Consider the following 22219-nt stretch of genomic DNA (forward strand, 5'->3'; position numbering starts at 1 on the left):
ACCGTGCCATTCCTCAATGTACAACATTGCCAACTGGAGTAGCCCTTTTAAGAGCTGAAACTATTTACTGCAGCAAAATGGACATACCCCTTTAAAGGCTTAATTGGATAAATCAGCCACTGTGTCTTTGTATTTACGCTCTCTTGACGGGTTACTCACTCTGCCCCAGCTCTCCTCTAGTGAAGGTCGCTATCCTTGCTGGTGAGTAAACTCCTCATTCACTCCTAGGCCCTTCAGGAATGCAACACCACCCTATATGTCCCTGAGTGTGTGGGCCCTGCCATTTTTTATGGCCAGCAGACCAAATGGAAATGCCCACCGATACCTTAATCTTTTATCCCTTAAGATCTTGGTAATAGGATGGAGGGCCTTTCTCCTACCAAGTGTAGTAGGGGAGATGTCCTGAAAAATTAGTATTTTTACTACTGCAAAGGAGGTTGTGGGGGAAGACCTTGTAATTTGTGAGATTTGTTCTTTTGTTCTAAAATAGTGCAATCGAATTATGACATCCCTTGGTGGGTTATTTGGCAGGGGTTTTGAGCGCAGAGCCCTATGGCAGCGGTCCATTCTTAATTCTGCTTTGGGTCTATCAGGAAGCATGGAGGTGAATCATATTTCTACCCACTCCTAGGCAGTATAACAAAATACCCGCATAAGGCATTATAACCTAGGGACCAAGTGATGCTGCTATTACCGACTTCAGAGAGTAAACTCCTAGCGAAGTGGCATGGTCCTTTCCAAGTTCTCTGCCGCACAAGAGAGGTGAACTATGAAATCTCTCAACCAGGGTCCAGGAAGGGTAAACAAATCTATCACGTAAACCTGCTGAAACCCTGGAAAACGATGAGATCGCTATTCATCCACACTCTGGAAGGTTGAGACGGATTTGGGTCCACAGGCTCCAAAGGGTAGTACTTACAATGACCATCAGGTCCCTATGGGAGGTCAGTTAACAACAGAACAAGGTCAGACCTACTGGAATTATGTGACCAGTTTTCAGATGTATTTTACGAGCTGCCAGGGCAGACTGATTTAGTGTCCCATAGGATTGAGACGGAACCTGGTGTAAAAGGACGGTCCCGTCCCTACAGATCGCCAGAAGGCTGAAAAGACATGTAGAGAGGGAGATAATAGACATGTTGGAATAGGGCGTGATCAAGGAGTCACACAGTGAATGTTGTAGCCCTATAGTGTTGGTCCCTAAACCAGATGGGAAGGTGAGGTTTTGCGTGGACCTCCGAAAGGTAAATGCCGTATCCAGATTCGATGCATACCCAATGCCAAGAGTGGATGAATTGCTTGACTCCTTTGGTAAAGCAGAGTATATCTCCACCCTAGACCTCACAAAAGGATATTGGCAGATACCTTTAGTGGTATAGATATGATTTGGTTTACCCTGAAACTGCACATGTGGGCTATTGTCTAACCTTGCATACAGGCCGTCCTGTCACTTGGTAGTATTCACAGGATGTAGAGACTTCTTTACTCAGTGGTGTGCTTCCAGCAAGTTGATGTCCAGATGTGGATCCCAAAATTGTGGGTCTCAGGACATCAAGAATGGGTTAAAAATGACTTATTGAACTGGGTGACATCAATGATGGTGACAACAGTTACTCTGACTCATTTTGCGCAACACAGTGGTTTGTCACACTTTGCCAAAGCGCTGTGTTATGCGAAATGCATCAGAGTAACTGTTGTCACAGTCCTTGATGTCACCCAATTCAATCATTGTTTTTAACCCATTCTTGATGTGCTGAGCCCCACACTTATTGCTGCTCTGCACCATCTTTTTTCCACTTTTGGAATCCTCATCTGGATATCTATATCGAAGGCCAAAGGATTCTTTGCAATCAAGTTTAAAGTTACAGGAGGAGTAAGTAAGCATGGGAAGAATGGCGTGTGGTTGAAAAGAGCAGTACAAATGAAATGCATGAGGGCTTGTAATAGCCAAAATTGATAGGAGCAAATTTGTAAACATTTTGTGGAATACACAGTGATTCCCTTTTCTTACAAGACAGCAAAACAACGAGTAAGATAATATACTGTTTTTATACAGGACTATTGTGAAAGATAATTTACCATTGTCTCAGTTATTCACATACTGTACCAACAGACAAAGTACCAGGTTGTGCAGCTGCACATTAATAAGAGGGTTATTTTATTGATTTCAATCATCTCATGCTCTAATATATTATTAACTTACAACTTCCAAACTTCAAGGGACAGGCATGTGCATCCATTGGGAAATCTTCCAAATGCATGGGGCATTCAGCCCGCACTGTCAATCTAAAATAGATGAGTAAAGAAAATGACATCTATGTTACAGAGCAAATATTGTCTATTCAAATTCACAATGTTTTTTCTTAAGACACATTAAACAACTGAAAAGTGAAATGAACACTGAATAGAACATCATTCATACTTACAGCATAAAATAAAAACAATCATTACAGCTCAACCCCGTAAGGGCGCGATACGCTACAATGCAGATCGCTTCTAACGTGATCTGAGCGTGGCTTCCGATTTAAAAACATCTCCAAGTTTTTTGGGGGGTTTTTGCAAAAAGGGCCGCCGAGCGATCCCGGTTATAACACGGTCTCATTATGTGGACTCCGTGCACCGCGTTATAACGGGTTTCAGCTGTATATGGATACATTCACATTTCAAACTAATATTCTTTATATGTCTAGAAATACCTGTCATTTATGGTACAGTGGTAAGACAACAAGCATGGCAAATTTATATCCTGAAACACTACAGTCAAATACTGTATTAGGCTAAGAAAGTGAAAACGTATTCATGATCAGATTAAGCTACCAATGGATTACTACTTCACAAGATGGTAAATTAATAACATTCCTAATTTCAAATTGATCTTTCCTAATGTCACATTTTCACTTTCCATACTGAAAATCTTCTCTCAGAGATCCATTTCACAGAGTCCTAATCAATATGCTATGAAGCTCTCATTCCCTGGCTCAGTAACATTTCAACCCTATTTAAATTAATGGATCTTAAATCTGAATCTAAGTTTCATGTTAGAAAAAGCCAAACTACATATAAATAAATGATCATTGTTATCGAGTTACTGGCCTCGCAATATTTTAAGAGGAGCTGCAAATATTTGTTTGTAAGTGATAATGGCAGAGCATTGCTCTCAAGATAGCCAAGAATTTATTTTATATTTGCATAAAAGTAAGGTTAAATAGGCCATATTCCATGCAATGTAGTCAATAAAAATTAAATGGAAAATACATTATTAAAAATCTAAATTTGTCGATTGAAAGGAAAGCAAAGATTGTTTTTAATATGCTAGTGTGAAGATGTTAGAATGTTTGATGTATTGTTGTATGGCCAGATTAATAATTTTTTCTTTTTCCTAGAGACCATTAGCTCTGATTACAACATTTGTGTGTTACTAACAAAGACATGTATCTGTCTTATTCCTAGATTTTTGTACAGTTGATAAAAGCTTTAACTGCACTAGAGTAAAAATCTTATTTACTGTACAGCGGCGCCAGCCTTTATTCTAAAGCCTCGCACGCCGTACCACTCAGAATACCGGGTAATGATGCGCTATGTTTTCCAACTGTATAGCAATTGACTCTGATTTCTATCAGTTTTTTATCGGGCGCAGAATCCATCTATCAGGCGCTGAAAATTGCATTTTAGCGTTGTCTGCAATACCGTCTAGAAACTCAAGTGGGCGATCGCAAGCTGTTGTCTTAAAAGTCTAATAGCAATTCAACCTACACAGTACAGCCGTACAGTTCTGCAAGTCTGTGTGTGTGTGTGTGTGTGTGTGTGTGTGTGTGTGTGTGTGTGTGTGTGTGTGTGTGTGTGTGTGTGTGTGTGTGTGTGTGTGTGTGTGTGTGTGTGTGTGTGTACAGTAATTGTAATTTGAAAATGTATATTTGAAGCAGAGATTAACGTTACGAGTTCATAAAGTAGTCTGAGGCTCCTTAGCCATACACATAAAAAATATGAGGACACATACTGTACTGTATACAGGATACTAAAGGGAAAAGCAGTGCAGTATTACAAAAATATAATGTTGCGTCTTCTTCCGAACATAAAATATTTTTTCCGCTCATGCATATTGGAACCTTGTTGAAACGCATACTGTATGCATGTCATCACATTTCTGACACATTTCTGCCACCTGGAGGATACGCAAAGAATTGCCCCCAATAAAATCTGAACCATTATAATTAAACAGATCAACTGTGAATCAACCGCAGTTCAACCGCAGGTGCCGGGCGGCGAGAATGCAGCATGAGCACGGGGGATGCATAATTTATTGCGTGTGGAATTCAGGACATGCAACCACAACGCCCCCAAGAAGTTTTAGAATAATGGCTGGCGCAGCAGTAGATATAATTTTGTATGAGCACTCAACTCTATGTATGGTCTTTCTTTAGAGCATCTGACTTCTCTCTATATATAGGTTTAGGTTTAAAAAAGTTACCAGAGCTGTTTGTCAAAGCGTCCATGCTTGCTACGTGTGCAAGAAATAGATAGATTTCTAATAGGAAAAACTCTCCAATCGTTGGAACTATGTATTGCCTTCATTTTGCAGCAAAAATACTTTGATAAACACCATTCCCCCACATAAACATAATTGTAAGAAAATAAATAAAAAATGTTAATGGAATTTATATGGTTCTTAATTATATTGTAGACAGTCTCAATGTATATTTACCTCATTGTATAAAGCAGAGTCCCATCCTCTGTGATCCGCAACAGTTTATTAGGCATGGTCATGTTGTGGGCCACTGATTTTTTTCCATTGTGAAAAAATGTGTCTGGTGTCCAGATTTTACTGGCCATTAAATTATTAAGTCGGAGAACGGTCATGGGACCCTTGAATTTCAGTCTTTCATCTCTCCAGCCTTGTCGAAAGAATACATCAATTGTATATTCCTAGTTGCAGATAAATAAAAAAAAAAGATTATAGTGCGTCACTGAAGTCTTGACAAGTGCGTGCTACACAATGTCAAAATCTTTTAATGAATTAATCTTCTACAGTAGATAATGAAAATTCAAGCATACTGTCCCCATTTGTTTATTCAAGATTAATGGGAATTTAGCGAGTTCTGAATTTAAGAACCTTGACAATATCCCCACTCAACAACCCCAATTGATTCCTCAAATGTGTTTTTTTACCTTTATTTGATTTTTGTTTTATACTCTGAGACATTGAGGAACTGTAACAGACAAATATTGGCAGACATAATTCCTTTTAGAAATAGTTTACAAACGTTGTAATCTAAAGCACAGTAGGACAGATTTACAAAGCTACAAAGTTCTGTTATTAACTTAACAACATGTTAACTTAAGTTGACACTCAATGGATATCTGGAAAAAAAATTGGACTTACCCCATCCTAGTTGACGACTTCCATCTTATGGGCATTGAGCCAATACCCACAAAAGGGCCGGTGATAAACCATAAAAAACGCATTCTATATTTCACAGATTTGGCAAACCAAGCTTCCCTCTCTAGCCAAATCTGTGATGTCATAACTACCAAGCGACAATCACATGGTACAACAAATAATCTTATTGGTTGCTGTGCCATGTGATACCATTACAGTTCTTGTGTGACAGCTCTGACCTCCAATATACCCTTTTCAATTAATATAACTATGTATTTCTAACCATGTATTTGTGATCATAACTCTATGCCCAGGACATACTTCAAAACGAGAGGTAACTCTCAATGTATGCCTTCCTGGTTAAACATTTTATAAATAAATAAACTATCAAAGGCCATGGCTGTCGCAGAAGACCGGAAGTTTAAGCAATAACAACATCCAGAGGCTGAAGAAAGATGATGAAGACATCTACAGGAACAGTAGACGAAAGAAGAAAATAAGATTTAACAAGAAATACTTACAGATCTTCAATAAAAAAAACGAAAAACAGACTTACTTATCGTCAATAAAAAGAGGATTGAGGTCAAGGTGGCAAGGGATGGCCTCAGATTACAAGTAGGCCATCGAGTCTTGATTGATTTGGTTATGTAATTTTTCTTGGGCTTTTTTGTTTATTTTTGCCATTAGGTACTGTATGTGTATTGTTTTTAATTTTGCTTGTTTTGTGATTTGAAATTTGATGTTTTTTGACCATCGGACCAGTGGAATGTATTTTTTATGGTTGGCGATTGGCCCTTTTGAGGGGATTTGTTCTGAGGGGCTCATTGTCCTGAAGATAGAAGCAGTTAACTAGGATGCAGTAAGTTAAATATTTTTTTCAGGTACCCATTGAGTGCCATTGTGGCTACCTTGGCTCTCCTTGAAAGAGCCTAGGTAGCCTCGCTAGTCCTGCTGACACTGAAAAGGTTATTTTTAACTTTTACACATTTGTGTATGTCTATGTGTTGTTAATATTTTATTGGTTGGGGTGTAATTGTATATTGTGTTTATATTGGCCATTAGCCATATTAGCCACCTAATGGCCAGTAAAGTAGATGGTATGTTTGTGGGGGCAGATTAACGAGGTAGATGACACAGGGAGGGAGGTTAGGCCACCCATGGGGTATTAAGAGAGGCGGTTAATCCCTTGTAGGCTTGCATAATGCATGTCCTCATGGCTAATATGGCTTCAAAGGGGTTAATTATATTTGGGGGTTTTCTACGACAGAAGCCAGGAATATCTGGCATTGCAATATATACCTGCTACCTTCCTTAGAATAGGGTTAAAGTGAGACAGTATTACTGCCAGATAGCGCCGGGTGTCTTTTCCCGATGTTAACTGGCTACTAGGGCGTTAGCCATATGCTAATGAGGGCCCAAGCAGACATTGTTTTGGCATAAAATTAGCTTTGTAAATCTGCGTTAACCTCAGGGAACATAACGTTTGTTACCTATTTAAGTAGCCTCACATTATTTGCCCTGATTTAAAGCTGCAGTTCAAGCTGCCGTTTAAAACATATATATATATATATTTTTTTCCATTCAATATGTGCATCAATACAATCTGCACTCTGACAAGTGATTAGCTAAGCTGCAGATTGATCCATTCTTCTGTAATCGATTGCTTGATCAGGGATATTTAATTCAGTTCTTGCAAAGCATTGTGGGCAATGTAGTCCAGCAATATTATGTGACTGGGCAGTTTCTAGATACAATGGGTGCACTGCTAGAGAGAGGTTTGGGCTCAAGAGACAGAGCCTATCAGAAGGGGAAGGGGCTGTCACTTTGGAAATTCTTCCTACATTAGAAACATTAAAAATGCCTTTAAAACATTTTTAAATGCTACAAGTATTTTCTCATACAGTAGTACAGTACTGATTTATTAAAAAAACACACATAAGATATTGCTTGAACTGCTGCTTTAACGGAGCTCTGAGTATCTGCCCCAGTGTCTATCGTTTCCCTAACAATGTTTTAACCACAAGGCAACTCCTCTCTCTCAATGAAAATAATTTTACTGATTTCACCTAAGTTTAAAATGTACCACACATATTATATGTTGAAATTGTACCATAAAATACTAAAATCACATATTTTCCTAATCCAAACTGTCACATAACATATAAAAAGTAATGCCAGGTGTAAAAGTATAAAAAAAATAGGAGACTATAAATATATACAGTAGCAAGACTTACTGTCCCCGGAGCCACGGTAGTAAAACCAAAATAATGCAGCTCCAGGGACAGTAAAAGCCACGGCTGCGTGCAGAAGGTCCATTGTGTCAAATGGAATTTTCCATGTAGAATTTCTCACTGCCAGGGTAAGTCGCGGCATCTGGACCGCAGATTCCATCAGCACTGAGAACACAGAGGCCAGCTACATCTGTATATTAATATTGAAATCTGAGGAGGAGTGCAACTGCACATTTATATTCGTAATGGAGACTCACCAATCTAAACTCTGTTGGGTCCATAAAGTATTTTAAAGACATTTTGCCTTTTTATTTGTCTATTACCATAATTGTGTGAAGGAACACTGCCTCTATTTTTTAACATTATCTTGCAGTTTGAGAGATGTCAATAGTAGGAGTTAGGAAGGTGTTGCAGACAAACCTACTGTAATGTAATGTATGAAATCCTGTATTTTTGTGTATAATTATATGCTTCCAATTACTTCATAGTAGGCTTCCACTTACTACACAACATATTTACAAGTGCATACTGTATGTTGCTGCTATTCTTAGCATCAAATTTAAACAGACCAGTTTTTAAAAACAGTTCTGTGCTGAAAAAGTTACAGTCAAATTGACATCTTACTATTAATTTGCCCTAAAGCAGGACATGCAGAAAACCGATTAAAAATATCAGCATTTAAACAATGTGTAGCACTTCAAGAGAATATGGATGATGTGATAAAAGGAAACATACTTTATTCTCAAATTATATGTATTTGTTTATTTGAGAAATAGACCATATTTACAGTAATAAAATATTTTATAATGAATAGCAAATTCCCAGGGACTATTTTTTTCCATGCCAATTTTGGATCAATTGTGACATATTTCCTTATGTACTGTATGCAGATAATTTTGTAACAAACAATATCGTCTCACAGATAAAACATTTAGCTATCTTATTAATTATTTAAGATTAAAATATCTTAGATAATTGCAAATCTATAGTAGATCAAAAATTTACCATAGGTCAGTCATGGCACCCACACATAAGAACCGGAATCATAATACAGTATGCTCAGAAGATTTATAGGTAAAATTAGCCCTTAATAAGTCCATTACCATAAGCAAATATTATTAAGCTATTTTTCTTTGCACATAGACATTTAATTCATACTCCACTAATACAGAATATAATGCTAATTGTAAAAAATGCATCATACTTACCATGTCATGATCAGAAACGGGCCCAAAGCTGGTGACAAATATGTCCGTGTTCACTTCAGTTACACGCTCTGTTGAAGCAGGAAATTAGGATATTCAATGTCTACTAACAGTCTTCATTAGATCTAACCATCTCCATTGTGCCCCAAAAGGGGGAAATTCATTGGCTGTGATTAGCTAAACTTCAAAGCAGATATACTGTTAAATCTTAGAATATATATGCTTTTCATATTCCATCTTTCAGCAAAATTAGAGCTACAGTAAGTCTAAAAGTAGGTTAAGGTTATACAATACATCAATTGACATAGAGCCTATATTTCAATATGTTTTCTTCAGCCGCCATAGTTTTTTGAGTAATCCACAAAGCTTAAACTTCTGCTATTTTTAAATTACAAAGAAAAGTAATTTCACAGAGGTCTACAATAACAATGAAGACTGTATGTTTTGTCATCGTATTTATTAAAATGAGACACATTCATGTCACAAAATTGTAATATACTAATAGGGTTGTTATGCAAGCAAGAATTTTCATGTTTTATCTTGTCCATGCACATTTTTAAATATTGTAAGTACTCTAGTTCACGTGCTAGTAATTGACCGAGAATAATGGTGTGTTTGCATATAGCAGCCCGTTTAGACAAGTAGAAGAACATTATTGCAAAAGGTGGGCCTTAATAATTGACGTGTGCAGTGTTTTTACCAAAAACATACAAATATTAAGAAAGAATTTATTTAAGTTCAAGACATATCCATGGATTTAAATACAGATATGTCTATGAATGTAAAATACATTATTGTTCCCGCTGGTGAATTGTAGTTGGACACACACAACTTGCAAGCCGGAGCAGACACCATTGTTTTTAAATTAGGTTTGTACGAAAAAGAGGCAGGGCTAATGTGTTATTGCACCCGCTGGTGTATGAGCGAGTGCAATAATGTCTGCTACAGCTGTATCACAGAATTGTTTGTCCTTTGCATGAGGACACCTCTCACTTTATGTGAATGTCACACATTAGTAAAGGTATTGGCAACTAATGTTAAATGTAAGCATTTACTATTACATGATGTCAGGTGTAAACAGATAGGACAGCGGTCTTACACTTCTGTAAGAATAACAGTGTATGCAGGTCTCACAAGTGTGCCTATCTACAGCAGATATATTTACAATATCTAGTACTACCCTTGTAAGCCCATTAGAAACCACCCTAGATACTCTAGACCAGCTAGTAGAATCAGAGATGGAAACTAATAACTAGCCACGTGAGAATAGTGGCCTTAAAAACAAATCCAAGTTTAATCCACTACACTCAAGGTGCAAGTCCATAGAGAATTTAACTCAAAGTGTAAATAAGGATTTTGCGGATTTGTGCATGAAAGAACTTCATATAAAAGAAAATGTGTCAAGGGCAGAGAAAAATGTCCTAAAAAAACAATTGACAATTAGGAAATTGTGTTTAGACAAGCTGACAAGGGGAGAGGCCTGGTGATTTATATCAGGGAAGTGAACATAATCTTGGGAGATATGAGTACCTATGAGAGGATAAAAAAAGATCCAACTATAACATTTGTAGAATTAGAGTTATACTCAATGAGGTCAAGAGAGAAGGGAACATTATCACACAATAATATAAATTTGTCTTTATAAAACATCCTGTCATTCTGGTGATGTATCGTCTACCAAAGATACACAAAACATTAATGTCACCCCCTGGTCGCCAATAATTTTGGGGGTGGGTCAGTCTTGAGCAACCTATATGACTATATTGACCATTTTCTACAACCATGGTCAGTCAACTCAGATCCCATCTTAGGGACACAATCCACTTTTGGCAGGTTATTAAAGAGATTGTGTGGAAATCATCATACATTTGGGCCATGTGTGATGAACAGGCCTTGTACACCTGCATTAAGTATATATTAGGTAAGGAGGCCACAGAGTACTATCTGAACATCTATGGTCTTTTACCACCAAACAAAGAGCTTTTATACTTAATGGATTTATTTAATTCTCAAAAAAACTATTTCATGTTTCAGGGAGAGTTCTACCTACAGCTGTGCGGCAGAGCAATGGCACAACATGTGCCGCCACATGCATGAATATCTTCATGCGATATTGGGAGGACTCATATATTTTGCACAATAATGAGTTCCTCAATAAGATCATACTGTGGCATAGGTTCATAGATGACATATTCAGCAAGAAGGAGAAAAAGGGGGATTAAATAGGTCCAGAATATAAATGTATCTTGATTGTATCAAAAAAAGTGAAAAGGTAAAAAAGATAACTCATGCATGGAGTGGGTATTTATAATAGAGTGAAATTAGTGATATTGGAATCATCAATAGCAATTAACCCTCCTGAAGTTGAAAGTAAATAATGGTGTCTCAAAAATGCTGCAACCTCATTGGGGGTAATGATAAATGTAGAGGAAAATCTTCAACAAGACACAGTACTCACTTATGTTTCTTCTCCATATGAACATAAAGGGGTCTATGCACTAAGCAGCGGAAAATTGCATTCGCCAGGGGTTCGAATTTGCCCTGTTTGGCGTGTTGACCTCGCTGTATGAAGGAAGGGCCAAATCCCTGGCGAATGAATGCACTACCACCATTTAAAAAAATGGCGAGTAACCAGTGGCGAGACAGGCTGCCTGGCGAGAAGCTGCCGAGAAGCTGTCCCCTGCTGAGATCAGCCTGCAGCAGAGAGAGATCCGCCGCTCTCTCGGCACAAACATCGGCACATTAAAAATTCTTTTAAATACAATTTTATTCATAGTGTACATGTGCAGGGTGTCTCCGGAGCTGAATCGCATTGGTTTCAGGTCCGGGGACCCCCTGCTTCCCGAGATACAGGCCCCTTTATGAGGTGCCGGTATCCCTCTGCATTTAAATGTCCCGATCACGTGACCACGGAATGTAAACAAAGCAGAGGGATACTGGCACCCCATAAAGGGGCATGTATCTCGGGAAGCATGGGGTCCCCGTACCTAAAACCAAAGCGGTTCAGCTCCGGAGACCCTCTGCACATCTACACTATGAATAAAACACACATATCAATAAACACTCATTCCTTACCTTTGCGGCTATCTGCTATGGTAACGAAGCAGCATGAATGTATTTTTAATAATAGTGTACTTTGAGCAGGGGGTCCCCTGAGCTGAACCGCATTGATTTGTGGACCAGGGACCCCCTGCTTCCCGAGTTACAGGCCCCAGTATGTGTTATCGGGTGGCAGTATCGCCGCCATCTTTATAGCGTCCCATACGCGACGTGCCCGCTATAAATATGGCGGCGACACTGGAACCGATGCCCCAAACCGGGGCCTGTAAATCGGAAAGCAGGGGGTCCCTTAGCCAGAAAACAATGCGGTTCAGCTCAGGGGACCCCCTGCTCCTGCACAATATTATTAAAAAATATTAATGCTGCTTCATTACCATAGCGGATAGCCGCTAAGGCAATGAAGGGGTTAAGGCATAATAGCATGTTTATTGGGGACAATTGCCCCCAATAAACATTGCAATAAACATACACCCCCTGTGCCCCCAACAACCCCTATACCCCATTACATATAGAACATTTTTGGGATGCACAGCAATGATACTAGAGGCCGGTGGTGGCCCTCGGGTGTTCCCCGCAGGCCTGCAGTACCAATTCAGTGAACCCCAAAAAAATTACAACACATAAATACACCACCATTAACAGATACAGTATAGTAATGTGCAAAATAACTATTATCCACATATGGATAGTAGTGAATTTGCCCATTTAAAATACATAAAGAACAATAAATACAATAAATACATATAGCACTCACCCATGTCCGGCTGCCATGATGAAGGCCATCCTCATCTTCATCACCGTCCATGCCCTCCTCCGATGCTGCAAAACATAAACAAGAATAAAAACAGCCAATGTAATGTCCCCTAACACCTTAATCACCATAGCGGTTATTAACTGCTACAGTCATTAAGGGGTTAACCCACCCTCACCCAGCACTCGGGAGGCCTACATACCCTCCCCCACTAACCCCCCACCCCGTGAGGCCTAACCACCCTCTATCACCCAATACCCAGCCGGGAGGCCTACCTACATACCCTTGGGGCCAATACCCCCTTCCCCCACCCACAGTACCCACAATAAAAACAATACACTGCCCCACAATATACATCATTATATTGATTAAATACATAGACCCACCCCCTGTGCCCCCCCATAAATACATGATTTATTATTTAACATACAGGGTTAATACCCGAGGCCCACGGGAGTCCCCGGTGGGCCTGACGGGTCACCTCACAGACCTACAGTAGCCCAGAACCATTTTTCAAACAGGGTCTGGAGGCCTGTTGGTGGTTCCCGCCAGGCGCCATGGTGCACCATGTGGTCTCCGCGGGTCACCGTGGGCCACAATGGGGTCTCCACGGTAGGCCCGCGGATGTCTGTGGGGCCCCGGGTCAGACCCACAGGTGTCTGAGGTGCTTCGGGTGGTTCCCACGGGGGTATGGGGACCCACGGGTGGTCCCTACAGGTCTGCGGTGCCCCCAAAAATGTGGGGTCACCGGTTCTTCCCCGCAGGTGTCCCCCGGGGACCCGACAGCCTGGTACCCGTGAGAAGCCCGAGGATACCTCAGGTTGTCTTCAGAGGTCTCCCGCAGACCAAAAGGATCCAACCCTGTATGTTAAAAAAATAAACATGTCCTATAAATTAAATAAATCAATCCCCCCCGCCCCCACAACACAAACAGTACAATAATGTGCAAAATAACTATTATCCAGATAGGGATAATAGATTATCTGCCCATTATTAAAAACAATAACTAGCATAATAAAATAAATAAAGTTCTACTGACCTCATCAATAAGAAGCCCCCTCGCCAGCAAAATCTGTGTCCTCCGTTGCCAACAAAATACATAGCCAATAGATTGCAATTACATTCTGAGATCAATTAACCCCTTAATCACCTTATCGGATAATAACCGCAAAGGTAATTAAGGGTTAAGCCACGCTGGCCCGATACCCAGCCTTCACCCATTCATTTATACAGTGGCTTCATCATGCAACTATATATATACACACACATATATATATATATATATATATATATATATATATATATATATATATATATATATATATATATATATATACATATATATATATATATATATATATATATATATATATATATGCACACACATATAGGATGAACCAATATACAAATAAATGTGTAAGGGTTAACAAAAACATGCTCTAATAAAAATACCACTTCTCCATATCAGTCACAGTCAAATAAAATCCTATTTCCGAAACAAATCAAATCTCATCTTCCAATCTAAAGCATCAAATGCCATCAAAACATTGAATTTACATTGTATAAATGATGCATACAATCTATGCACCATGTACTCTCTGCAAATCAATGTTAACAATAAAATATTCCTAACAAAATACCATTACATCCAAACAAGTATACTATTTAAACCAAGCAAGTCACCATAAATCAATTAGCATTCCTTAATCACATCCCAAAACAATTTAAATACCATCCATAACAATTACACAATTAACTAGTTCAATCGTTAAACAGAACAAGTTACCATAAGACAAAATATAAGTACCAAAAAGAATACAATATACAAAAGCAAGCCTCACCATGACCTAAAGTACACCATACAAGACCAAAAATTACATCTATCTAATTCGAAAATACATTACACACACATTTATGCATAGCAGCATAGCCAAAATCATTTTAAATACTGCAAAACAAGCTTTTCAAACAAAATAATTTCTTACCATGTATGTATATATCGATCTAGACATACATACACACATACATACATACATACATACATACATACATACATACATACATACATACATACATACATACATACATACATACATACAGTGGCAAGAAATGATCTTTAAAAAAAAAAAAACACATGTAAAAAAAAAACATGTACAAGTTAAAAAAAATACATTTCTTTTGTTCACTTACCATTACTTGACCCACTCACACTCACCGACTCCCGTTGAACAGCTTACTCTCGAACCAATCCACGCACAGGAATCCATAAAATAATAAACCATAAAATAATAAACCATAAAATAATAAACCAGGTATCTTCTATTTGTAATCCATCTTCATCTGTATACTTCTTTCTTGTATCTTCCGCTCTCTTCCGGGGTCTTCTTCTCTTCTTCGGCCATGCCCTGGTCTTCTTTCTTCTGTAGGAGGTCCTTCCTCCTTGACGATTGCCTTCAAAGTGGGACGACATAGGCTTTTATAGGCCTATGACGTCACATTGTCATCATATGGTTCCCACGGCACGAAAACCATGTGATTTGGGGGCAAAAAATTAATTTTGACGACTTCATTTAAAGGCAATGACGCCAGCCAATCAGAAAGGCTCTGCTTCAATTGCGTTTAAGATGACATCATGAAAAGAAAGATGGCCGGCCTCACATGGTACAGTAGCCAATCAGAACGTGGGAACTACATCCCTACCCTGATTGGCTCTAGTAGACCATGTGACAGAGGCTTTGGGGAGAACGGATGTGACATCATTTAAAGCCTGTCACATGGTACTAAAGCCAATCAGAGTTGGGATGTATTTCCCACGCTCTGATTGGCTACCGTATCATGTGAGGCCGGCCATCTTTCTTTTCATGACATCATCTTAAAGGCAATAGAAGCACAGCCATTCTGATTGGCTGGCATTTTTGCCTTTAAATGACGTCATCAAAATTATTTTTTTGCCACAAAATCACATGGTTTTCATGGCCCAATCAGGGCCGTGGGAACCATATGACGACAATGTGACGTCATAGGCCTATAAAAGCCTATGTCGTCTCATTTTGAAGGCAGACGCCGAGGAGGAAGGACCTCTTACAGAAGAAAGAAGACAAGGGCGTGGCCGAAGAAGAGAAGAAGACCCCTGAAGAGAGCGGAAGATACAAGAAAGAAGTATACTGATGAAGATGGATTACAAATAGAAGATACCTGGTTTATTATTTTATGGTTTATTATTTATGGTTTATTATTTTATGGTTTATTATTTTATGGGTTCCTGTGCGTGGATTGGTTCGAGAGTAAGCTGTTCAACGGGAGTCGGTGAGTGTGAGTGGGTCAAGTAATGAACAAAAGAAATTTATTTTTTTTAACTTGTAAATGTTTTTTTTTTTACATGTTTTTTTTTTTTTTAAGATCATTTCTTGCCACTGTATGTATGTATGTATGTATGTATGTCTAGATCGATATATACATACATGGTAAGAAATGATTTTGTTTGAAAAGCTTGTTTTGCAGTATTTAAAATGATTTTGGCTATGCTGCTATGCATAAATGTGTGTGTAATGTATTTTCGAATTAGATCGATGTAATTTTTGGTCTTGTAGGGTGTACTTTAGGTCATGGTGAGGCTTGCTTTTGTATATTGTATTCTTTTTGGTACTTATATTTTGTCTTATGGTAACTTGTTCTGTTTAACGATTGAACTAGTTAATTGTGTAATTGTTATGGATGGTATTTAAATTGTTTTGGGATGTGATTAATGAATGCTAATTGAATTATGGTGACTTGCTTGGTTTAAATAGTATACTTGTTTGGATTTAATGGTATTTTGTTTGGAATATTTTATTGTTAACATTGATTTGCAGAGGGTACATGGTGCATAGATTGTATGCATTATGTACAGTATACAATGTAAATTCAATGTTTTGATTGGCATTTGATGCTTTAGATTGGAAGACGAGATTTGATTTGTTTCGGAAATAGGATTTTATTTGACTGTGGCTGATATGGAGAAGTGGTATTTTTATTAGAGCATGTTTTTGTTAACCCTTACACATTTATTTGTACATTGGTTCATCATGTGTGTGTATGTATGTATGTATGTATGTATGTATGTATGTATGTATGTATGTATGTATGATATATATACAGTGGTTGACAAATCACCAAAAAATCTACTCACCACACAAAAAAATCTACTCGCCACCTAGTACCAAACGTGTGCTGCTTGGGCCAATATTTACTCGCCCGGGGGTTAAATCCACTCGCCCGGGGTGAGCAAATGTATAGGTTTGTCGAACACTGTATATATATATATATATATATATATATATATATATGTATATATGTATATATGTATATATGTATATATGTATATATATATATATATATATATATATATATATATATATATATATATATATATATATATATATGTGTATATATATATGTGTATATATATAGTTGCATGATGAAGCCACTGTATAAATGAATGGGTGAAAGCTGGGTATCGGGCCAGGGTGGCTTAACCCCTTAATTACCTTTGTGGTTATTATCCGATAAGGTGATTAAGGGGTTAATTGATCTCAGAATGTAATTGCAATGTATTGGCTATGTATTTTGTTGGCAATGGAGGACACAGATTTTGCTGGCGAGGGGGCTTCTTATTGATGAGGTCAGTAGAACTTTATTTATTTTATTATGCTAGTTAATGTGTTTAATAATGGGCAGATATTCTATTATCCCTATCTGGATAATAGTTATTTTGCACATTGTTGTACTGTATGTGTTGTGGGGTGGGGTGGGGGGGAGGATTGATGTATTTAATGTATAGGACATGTTTATTTTTTTTAACATACAGGATTGGTTCCTTTTGGTCTGCGGGAGACCTCTGGAGACCACCTGAGGTTACCTCGGGCTTCTCACAGGTACCAGGCTGCCGGGTCCCCGGGGGACACCGGCGGGGAAGAACCGGTGGCCCCACATCTGTGGGGGCACTGTGGACCCCTAGGGACCACCCGTGGGTCCCCAGACCCCCATGGGCCCACCCGAGGGCCCTCAGAAACCTGTGGGTCTGACCCGGGGCCCCACAGACATCCGCGGGCCTATCGTGGAGACCCCATTGTGGCCCACGGTGATCCGCGGAGACCACCTGGTGGACCATTGCGCCTGGCTGGAACCACCAACAGGGCTCCAGACCCTGTTTGAAAAATGGTGCTGGGCTACTGTAGGTCTGTGAGGTGACCCGTCAGGCCCACCGGGGACTCCTGTGGGCCTGAGGTATTAACCCTGTATGTAAAATAATAAATCATGTATTTATGGGGGGCACAGGGGGTGGGTTATGTATTTAATAAATATAATGATGTTTATTGTGGGGCAGTGTATTGTTATTATTGTGGGTACTGTGGGTGGTGAAAGGGGTTATTGGCCCCAAGGGTATGTGGGTAGGCCTCCCGGCAGGGTATTGGGTGATAGAGGGTGGTTAGGCCTCATGGGGTGGGGGTTGAGGGTGGGTTAACCCCTTAATGACTGTAGCGGTTAATAACCGCTATTGTGATTAAGGGGATAGGGGACATTACATTGGCTGTTTTTATTCTTGGTCATGTTTTGCAGCATCAGAGGGGGCATGGACGGTGATGAAGATGAGGATGGCCTTCATCGTGTCAGCCGGACATGGGAGAGTACTATATGTATTTATTTTATTTATTGTTCTTTATGTATTTTAAATGGGCAAATTCACTATTATCCATATGTGGATAAAAGTAATTTTGCACATTACTGACTGTATGTGTTAAGGGTGGTGTATTTATATGTTGTAATTTTTTTTGGGTGCACTGAATTGGTACTGCAGGCCTGCGGGGAACACCCGAGGGCCCCCTCCGGCCTTTAGTATCATTGATGTGCATATATGTGTATGTTAGGGGGGTATAGGGGTTGTTGCTGTAATATATATATTTATTTATTTATATATTTATTTATTTATTTAGTGTGGTGTTGTTGTGTGTATTTTTTTTATTGTGTGTAGCGGGGGTGGGTTAAGGGGGTATTAGCCCCAACGGTGGTTGTTTAGGGCTTGCGGGTGGGTAGCGGGAGGGCTTAACCCCTTCATGACCGTAGCGGTATTAACCGCTAAGGTCATGAAGGGGTTAAGTGCACCCGCAACCCCCACGCAAGCCCTAAACAACCACCAAGGGCCAAATACCCCCTTCACCCACCCCCGCTACCCACAATAAACCTGGCAAGGCTGGTTAACCCTTTCATTGCCTTAGCGGTTAGTCGCTAAGGTAATGAAGTGGGCTTTAAATGCATTTTTCCTGCCTCGGATGCATGCCGGGGGGCTCCGGTGCTGGTATTAATGGTATCAGCTCCGGTGACCTCCGGCATCAATCCCAGGCAGGAAAAATGCCTGAATTTTTTCTAAGTGCCGTTCCTCCGCTCATCCGCAGCCTCTCACCAACAACTTGCCTACTTTTTGTGGCGAGCCGGATTGCCGTGAAAAATGCCATTCTAGAGTGGCGCAAAGCTACTCGCCACTACTAGAATTGAGCGTGGTGGAAAAAATGGCTAGTTGCGGCGCAAAGTGCCTTTTCGCCGTGTCGATGGCGGAAAAAAAAACCGCCAAACACCATGGTCAAGTTTTTGCCCCTTACTGAAACGGAGTATGCATTTTTGGCGTAAAACGGCCGAGAAGTGCCTTTGCGCCGCTTACTGCATGACCCCCAAAGTCTCTTATTCACTCCTAGAGTTTCTTTGATGAGGCGTGACCAGCCGCAGATAGGGAAATCCAGATGTAATGTACAAAATAGCAGCGCACAGCCAAGGGAGCCAGGCAGGTTATAGTAAAAAATATATATTTATTGAGATAAATACATCACTACAAGGAGGTATAAGAACCCTCCTGCGTGTTTCGTACCTATTGGGTGCTTTACATACACTGGCGACACACTTTATTCGAGCTCGGCTAGTCCCACGAATTCGGGTATACCCGGGTGTATTGAGGTTTGTGACTGTTTTCTGCCCGAGTGCATTGAGGTATTTTCCAAGCAGGGATTGAAGCATTTTATTCCTGCTGGCTGCAATACTGCACAGTATATATATATACTGCATTACAATTCATGAATTTATGCCATCTGGTAGACACGCGAAGCATTGCAGCCTATTAAATCCTAATCATTATCATTTAACAGATCAGCCGCCCGTCAGCCAGGCATGAACCCAGGCTGGGAAGGCAAACGCAACGGGGCTTGTCAGAGGTGAGGAGCGCCGCATTCCAGGTATCTGCCAGGTACATACTGGGTATTTGCTCGAATAAAGTGTGTCGGTGCAGTAGGAGTTATATGATAAAGCAATCAAAACGTGCGAAACGCATAGGAGGGTTCTTATACCTCTTTGTGGTGATGTATCTACATCAATAAATATATATATATTTACTATAACCTACCTGGCTCCCTTGACTGGGTGTTGCTATTTTGTACATTACATCATAGATGACATAGTCATCATATGGGATGGCGACATGGAATCTTTTAAACTATTTCTGACATCACTAAACATCAACGATAGATGGCTAAGTTTCACTAGTGTTACTAGCTACACCCAAAATTCGTTTTTAGGTGTGGAACTCTCTCACTCCGAGAATGATAACATTATTACAAAGAATTTCAGGAAGAGTGTGGATTGTAATGGCCTACTTGATGAGGTGCCCATTATGAAAAATGGTTAGAATATATTCCATTTGGTCAGTTCCAGAGGCTGAGAAGGAATTGCTCACTCGAGACAGATTTCATGGAGCATGCAAAATAAATAAAGAGCAGGTTTCAAGCAAAAAAAAATCTATGATCACCTTCTTTCAAGCTATAAAAATGGAAAGGGATCTGAAGTATATAATATTGAGTCCTCTTTTATTACATACAGTAGTTCAATGGTGGGGCAAGGTCTATTAGGAACATTTTAAATAAACACTGGGGTCTTTTAACGAATGATGTCATTTTAGAAAATAAATAAGGTGACAAAATCCATTCCTCACATCAAAATGAAAGAGAAAGAGAACTTTCCAATTTTACTAGCAATCGTCAGTAGTTGTACAGTATATATATATATATATATATATATATATATATATAAGGAAAAGAAGAGGAGAGAGCGCACGCCCATAGCGTAAAATAGTATTTAATGAGGGGAAGGGGGGGAGAGGGGGGGTAAAAAATGCACTTACAAAAGTACAATAAAATCAAGCATTTGTGAAAATAATCACCACCATCCGGTTCAAACTGCAAGCTCTTTGGGACAGTCCCAGGCTCCGTTGGTGAAGGATCAGCGTCCCCGCAGGTTTCCAGGGCTGGTGTGCTGTTAAAAGTCCAAGAAATCAGTTCCGTGTGATGAAATCTCTTTAGCACCTGCGCTTGGATAGGTCCGCTCCAGCGCTTCGTATTGACTTCAATGTCAGTGCGTCTGACGTAATGACGCTCCCTGACGCGTTTCGTCAGTCACGGCCAACTTTTTCAAAGGGATAACTTGAGAGAGGGAGGTCCTGTAGTATATATACACAGCATAATGATGCTAAGTGTTTGGAACGCCCCCACTCAGGTGAAAAGTGCTTGTCACTGATTTAAAGTGTGTTGAACTGACAAATACTTGATTGCTTCTAGTATTGGTTGGACAGGGACCCACTATTTCCTGATAAGCACAAGTCATTTATCTTACAGAGCATTCACTTTATTTTCACGCACAATTATTTTTTATTTGAAGAAAATTTTCACCTCCAAATCTGTGGAACGGCCATGGGCACGAGATTCGCTCCTAGCTATGCCAACCTCTTTATGGGGCACTGGGAGGAATCCCATGTTTGGCAGAACAACTTGCTGGGGGCGGGTCTCGTCTACTATGGCCGTTTCATAGATGATATTATTATTATTTGGGATGGAGAGGAGTCAGCTCTATCCGGAATTTTGAGTTCCTTCAGCGACAACTTGTTCGGATTAAAATTTACATTTGAGATCAATAAATCGTCCATTGTCTTTCTGGATCTGGCCCTGAGCACAGACGCTGACTTAAATATTATTACCACCACACATTTTAAGTCTGTGTCTGTGAACAGCTACGTCCATGCGTCCAGCAACCATCATAAACACTGGCTCAACAATATTCCCTTGGGGCAGTTCCACAGAATACGTAGGAACTGCACAAGGGATGTTGATTTCAAAAGCCAGTCTGCGGAACTTGGGAAGAAATTTCTTTCCAAGGGTTATGATCCGGTCCTGATATCCGACTCTCTTGACAAGGTCAGTTCCACTGCTAGATCTACCCTACTTGAAAAATCCAAAAATAAACAACTGAAGGGTAATCGATCAAGTTATGTTACCCCAGGAGTACATACAGAGATAGAGAGGTCCACAGTAAGGTTCATTACCACCTACAACCAGGCATCCAAAAATATTAATAAAATCCTTAATGATCATTGGTCCATCCTTAAATGTGACCCCCATCTACAGTAGGACCTACTCTGCCGGATAGAGCCACTGTTACATATAGGAAGGCGAGAAGCATTAAAAGTATGCTAGCTCCCACTAGATTGAAGTCTTGCTCCAATCTCACGATTCCCAAGAGTAGG

General features: G+C 39.7%; 1 protein-coding gene across 2 annotated transcripts in view; it reads right to left on the minus strand.

The window, feature by feature from the left end:
- The window catches only part of GABRA1 (gamma-aminobutyric acid type A receptor subunit alpha1), a 270753-nt gene that overhangs the window by 175555 nt on the left and 72979 nt on the right, over positions 1 to 22219 (minus strand). For both annotated transcript variants that reach the window (XM_075601925.1, XM_075601924.1), the window contains 3 exons: positions 8817 to 8884; positions 4703 to 4923; positions 2204 to 2286 (listed from right to left, as the gene is read on the minus strand). In XM_075601925.1, coding sequence (XP_075458040.1) covers positions 2204 to 2286; positions 4703 to 4923; positions 8817 to 8819 — 307 coding nt within the window. In that variant the 5' untranslated portion in view covers positions 8820 to 8884. The remainder of the gene's footprint in view (positions 1 to 2203; positions 2287 to 4702; positions 4924 to 8816; positions 8885 to 22219) is intronic.

Source organism: Ascaphus truei, chromosome 5, assembly GCF_040206685.1.
Source record: "Ascaphus truei isolate aAscTru1 chromosome 5, aAscTru1.hap1, whole genome shotgun sequence".
Taxonomy (NCBI): domain Eukaryota; kingdom Metazoa; phylum Chordata; class Amphibia; order Anura; family Ascaphidae; genus Ascaphus; species Ascaphus truei.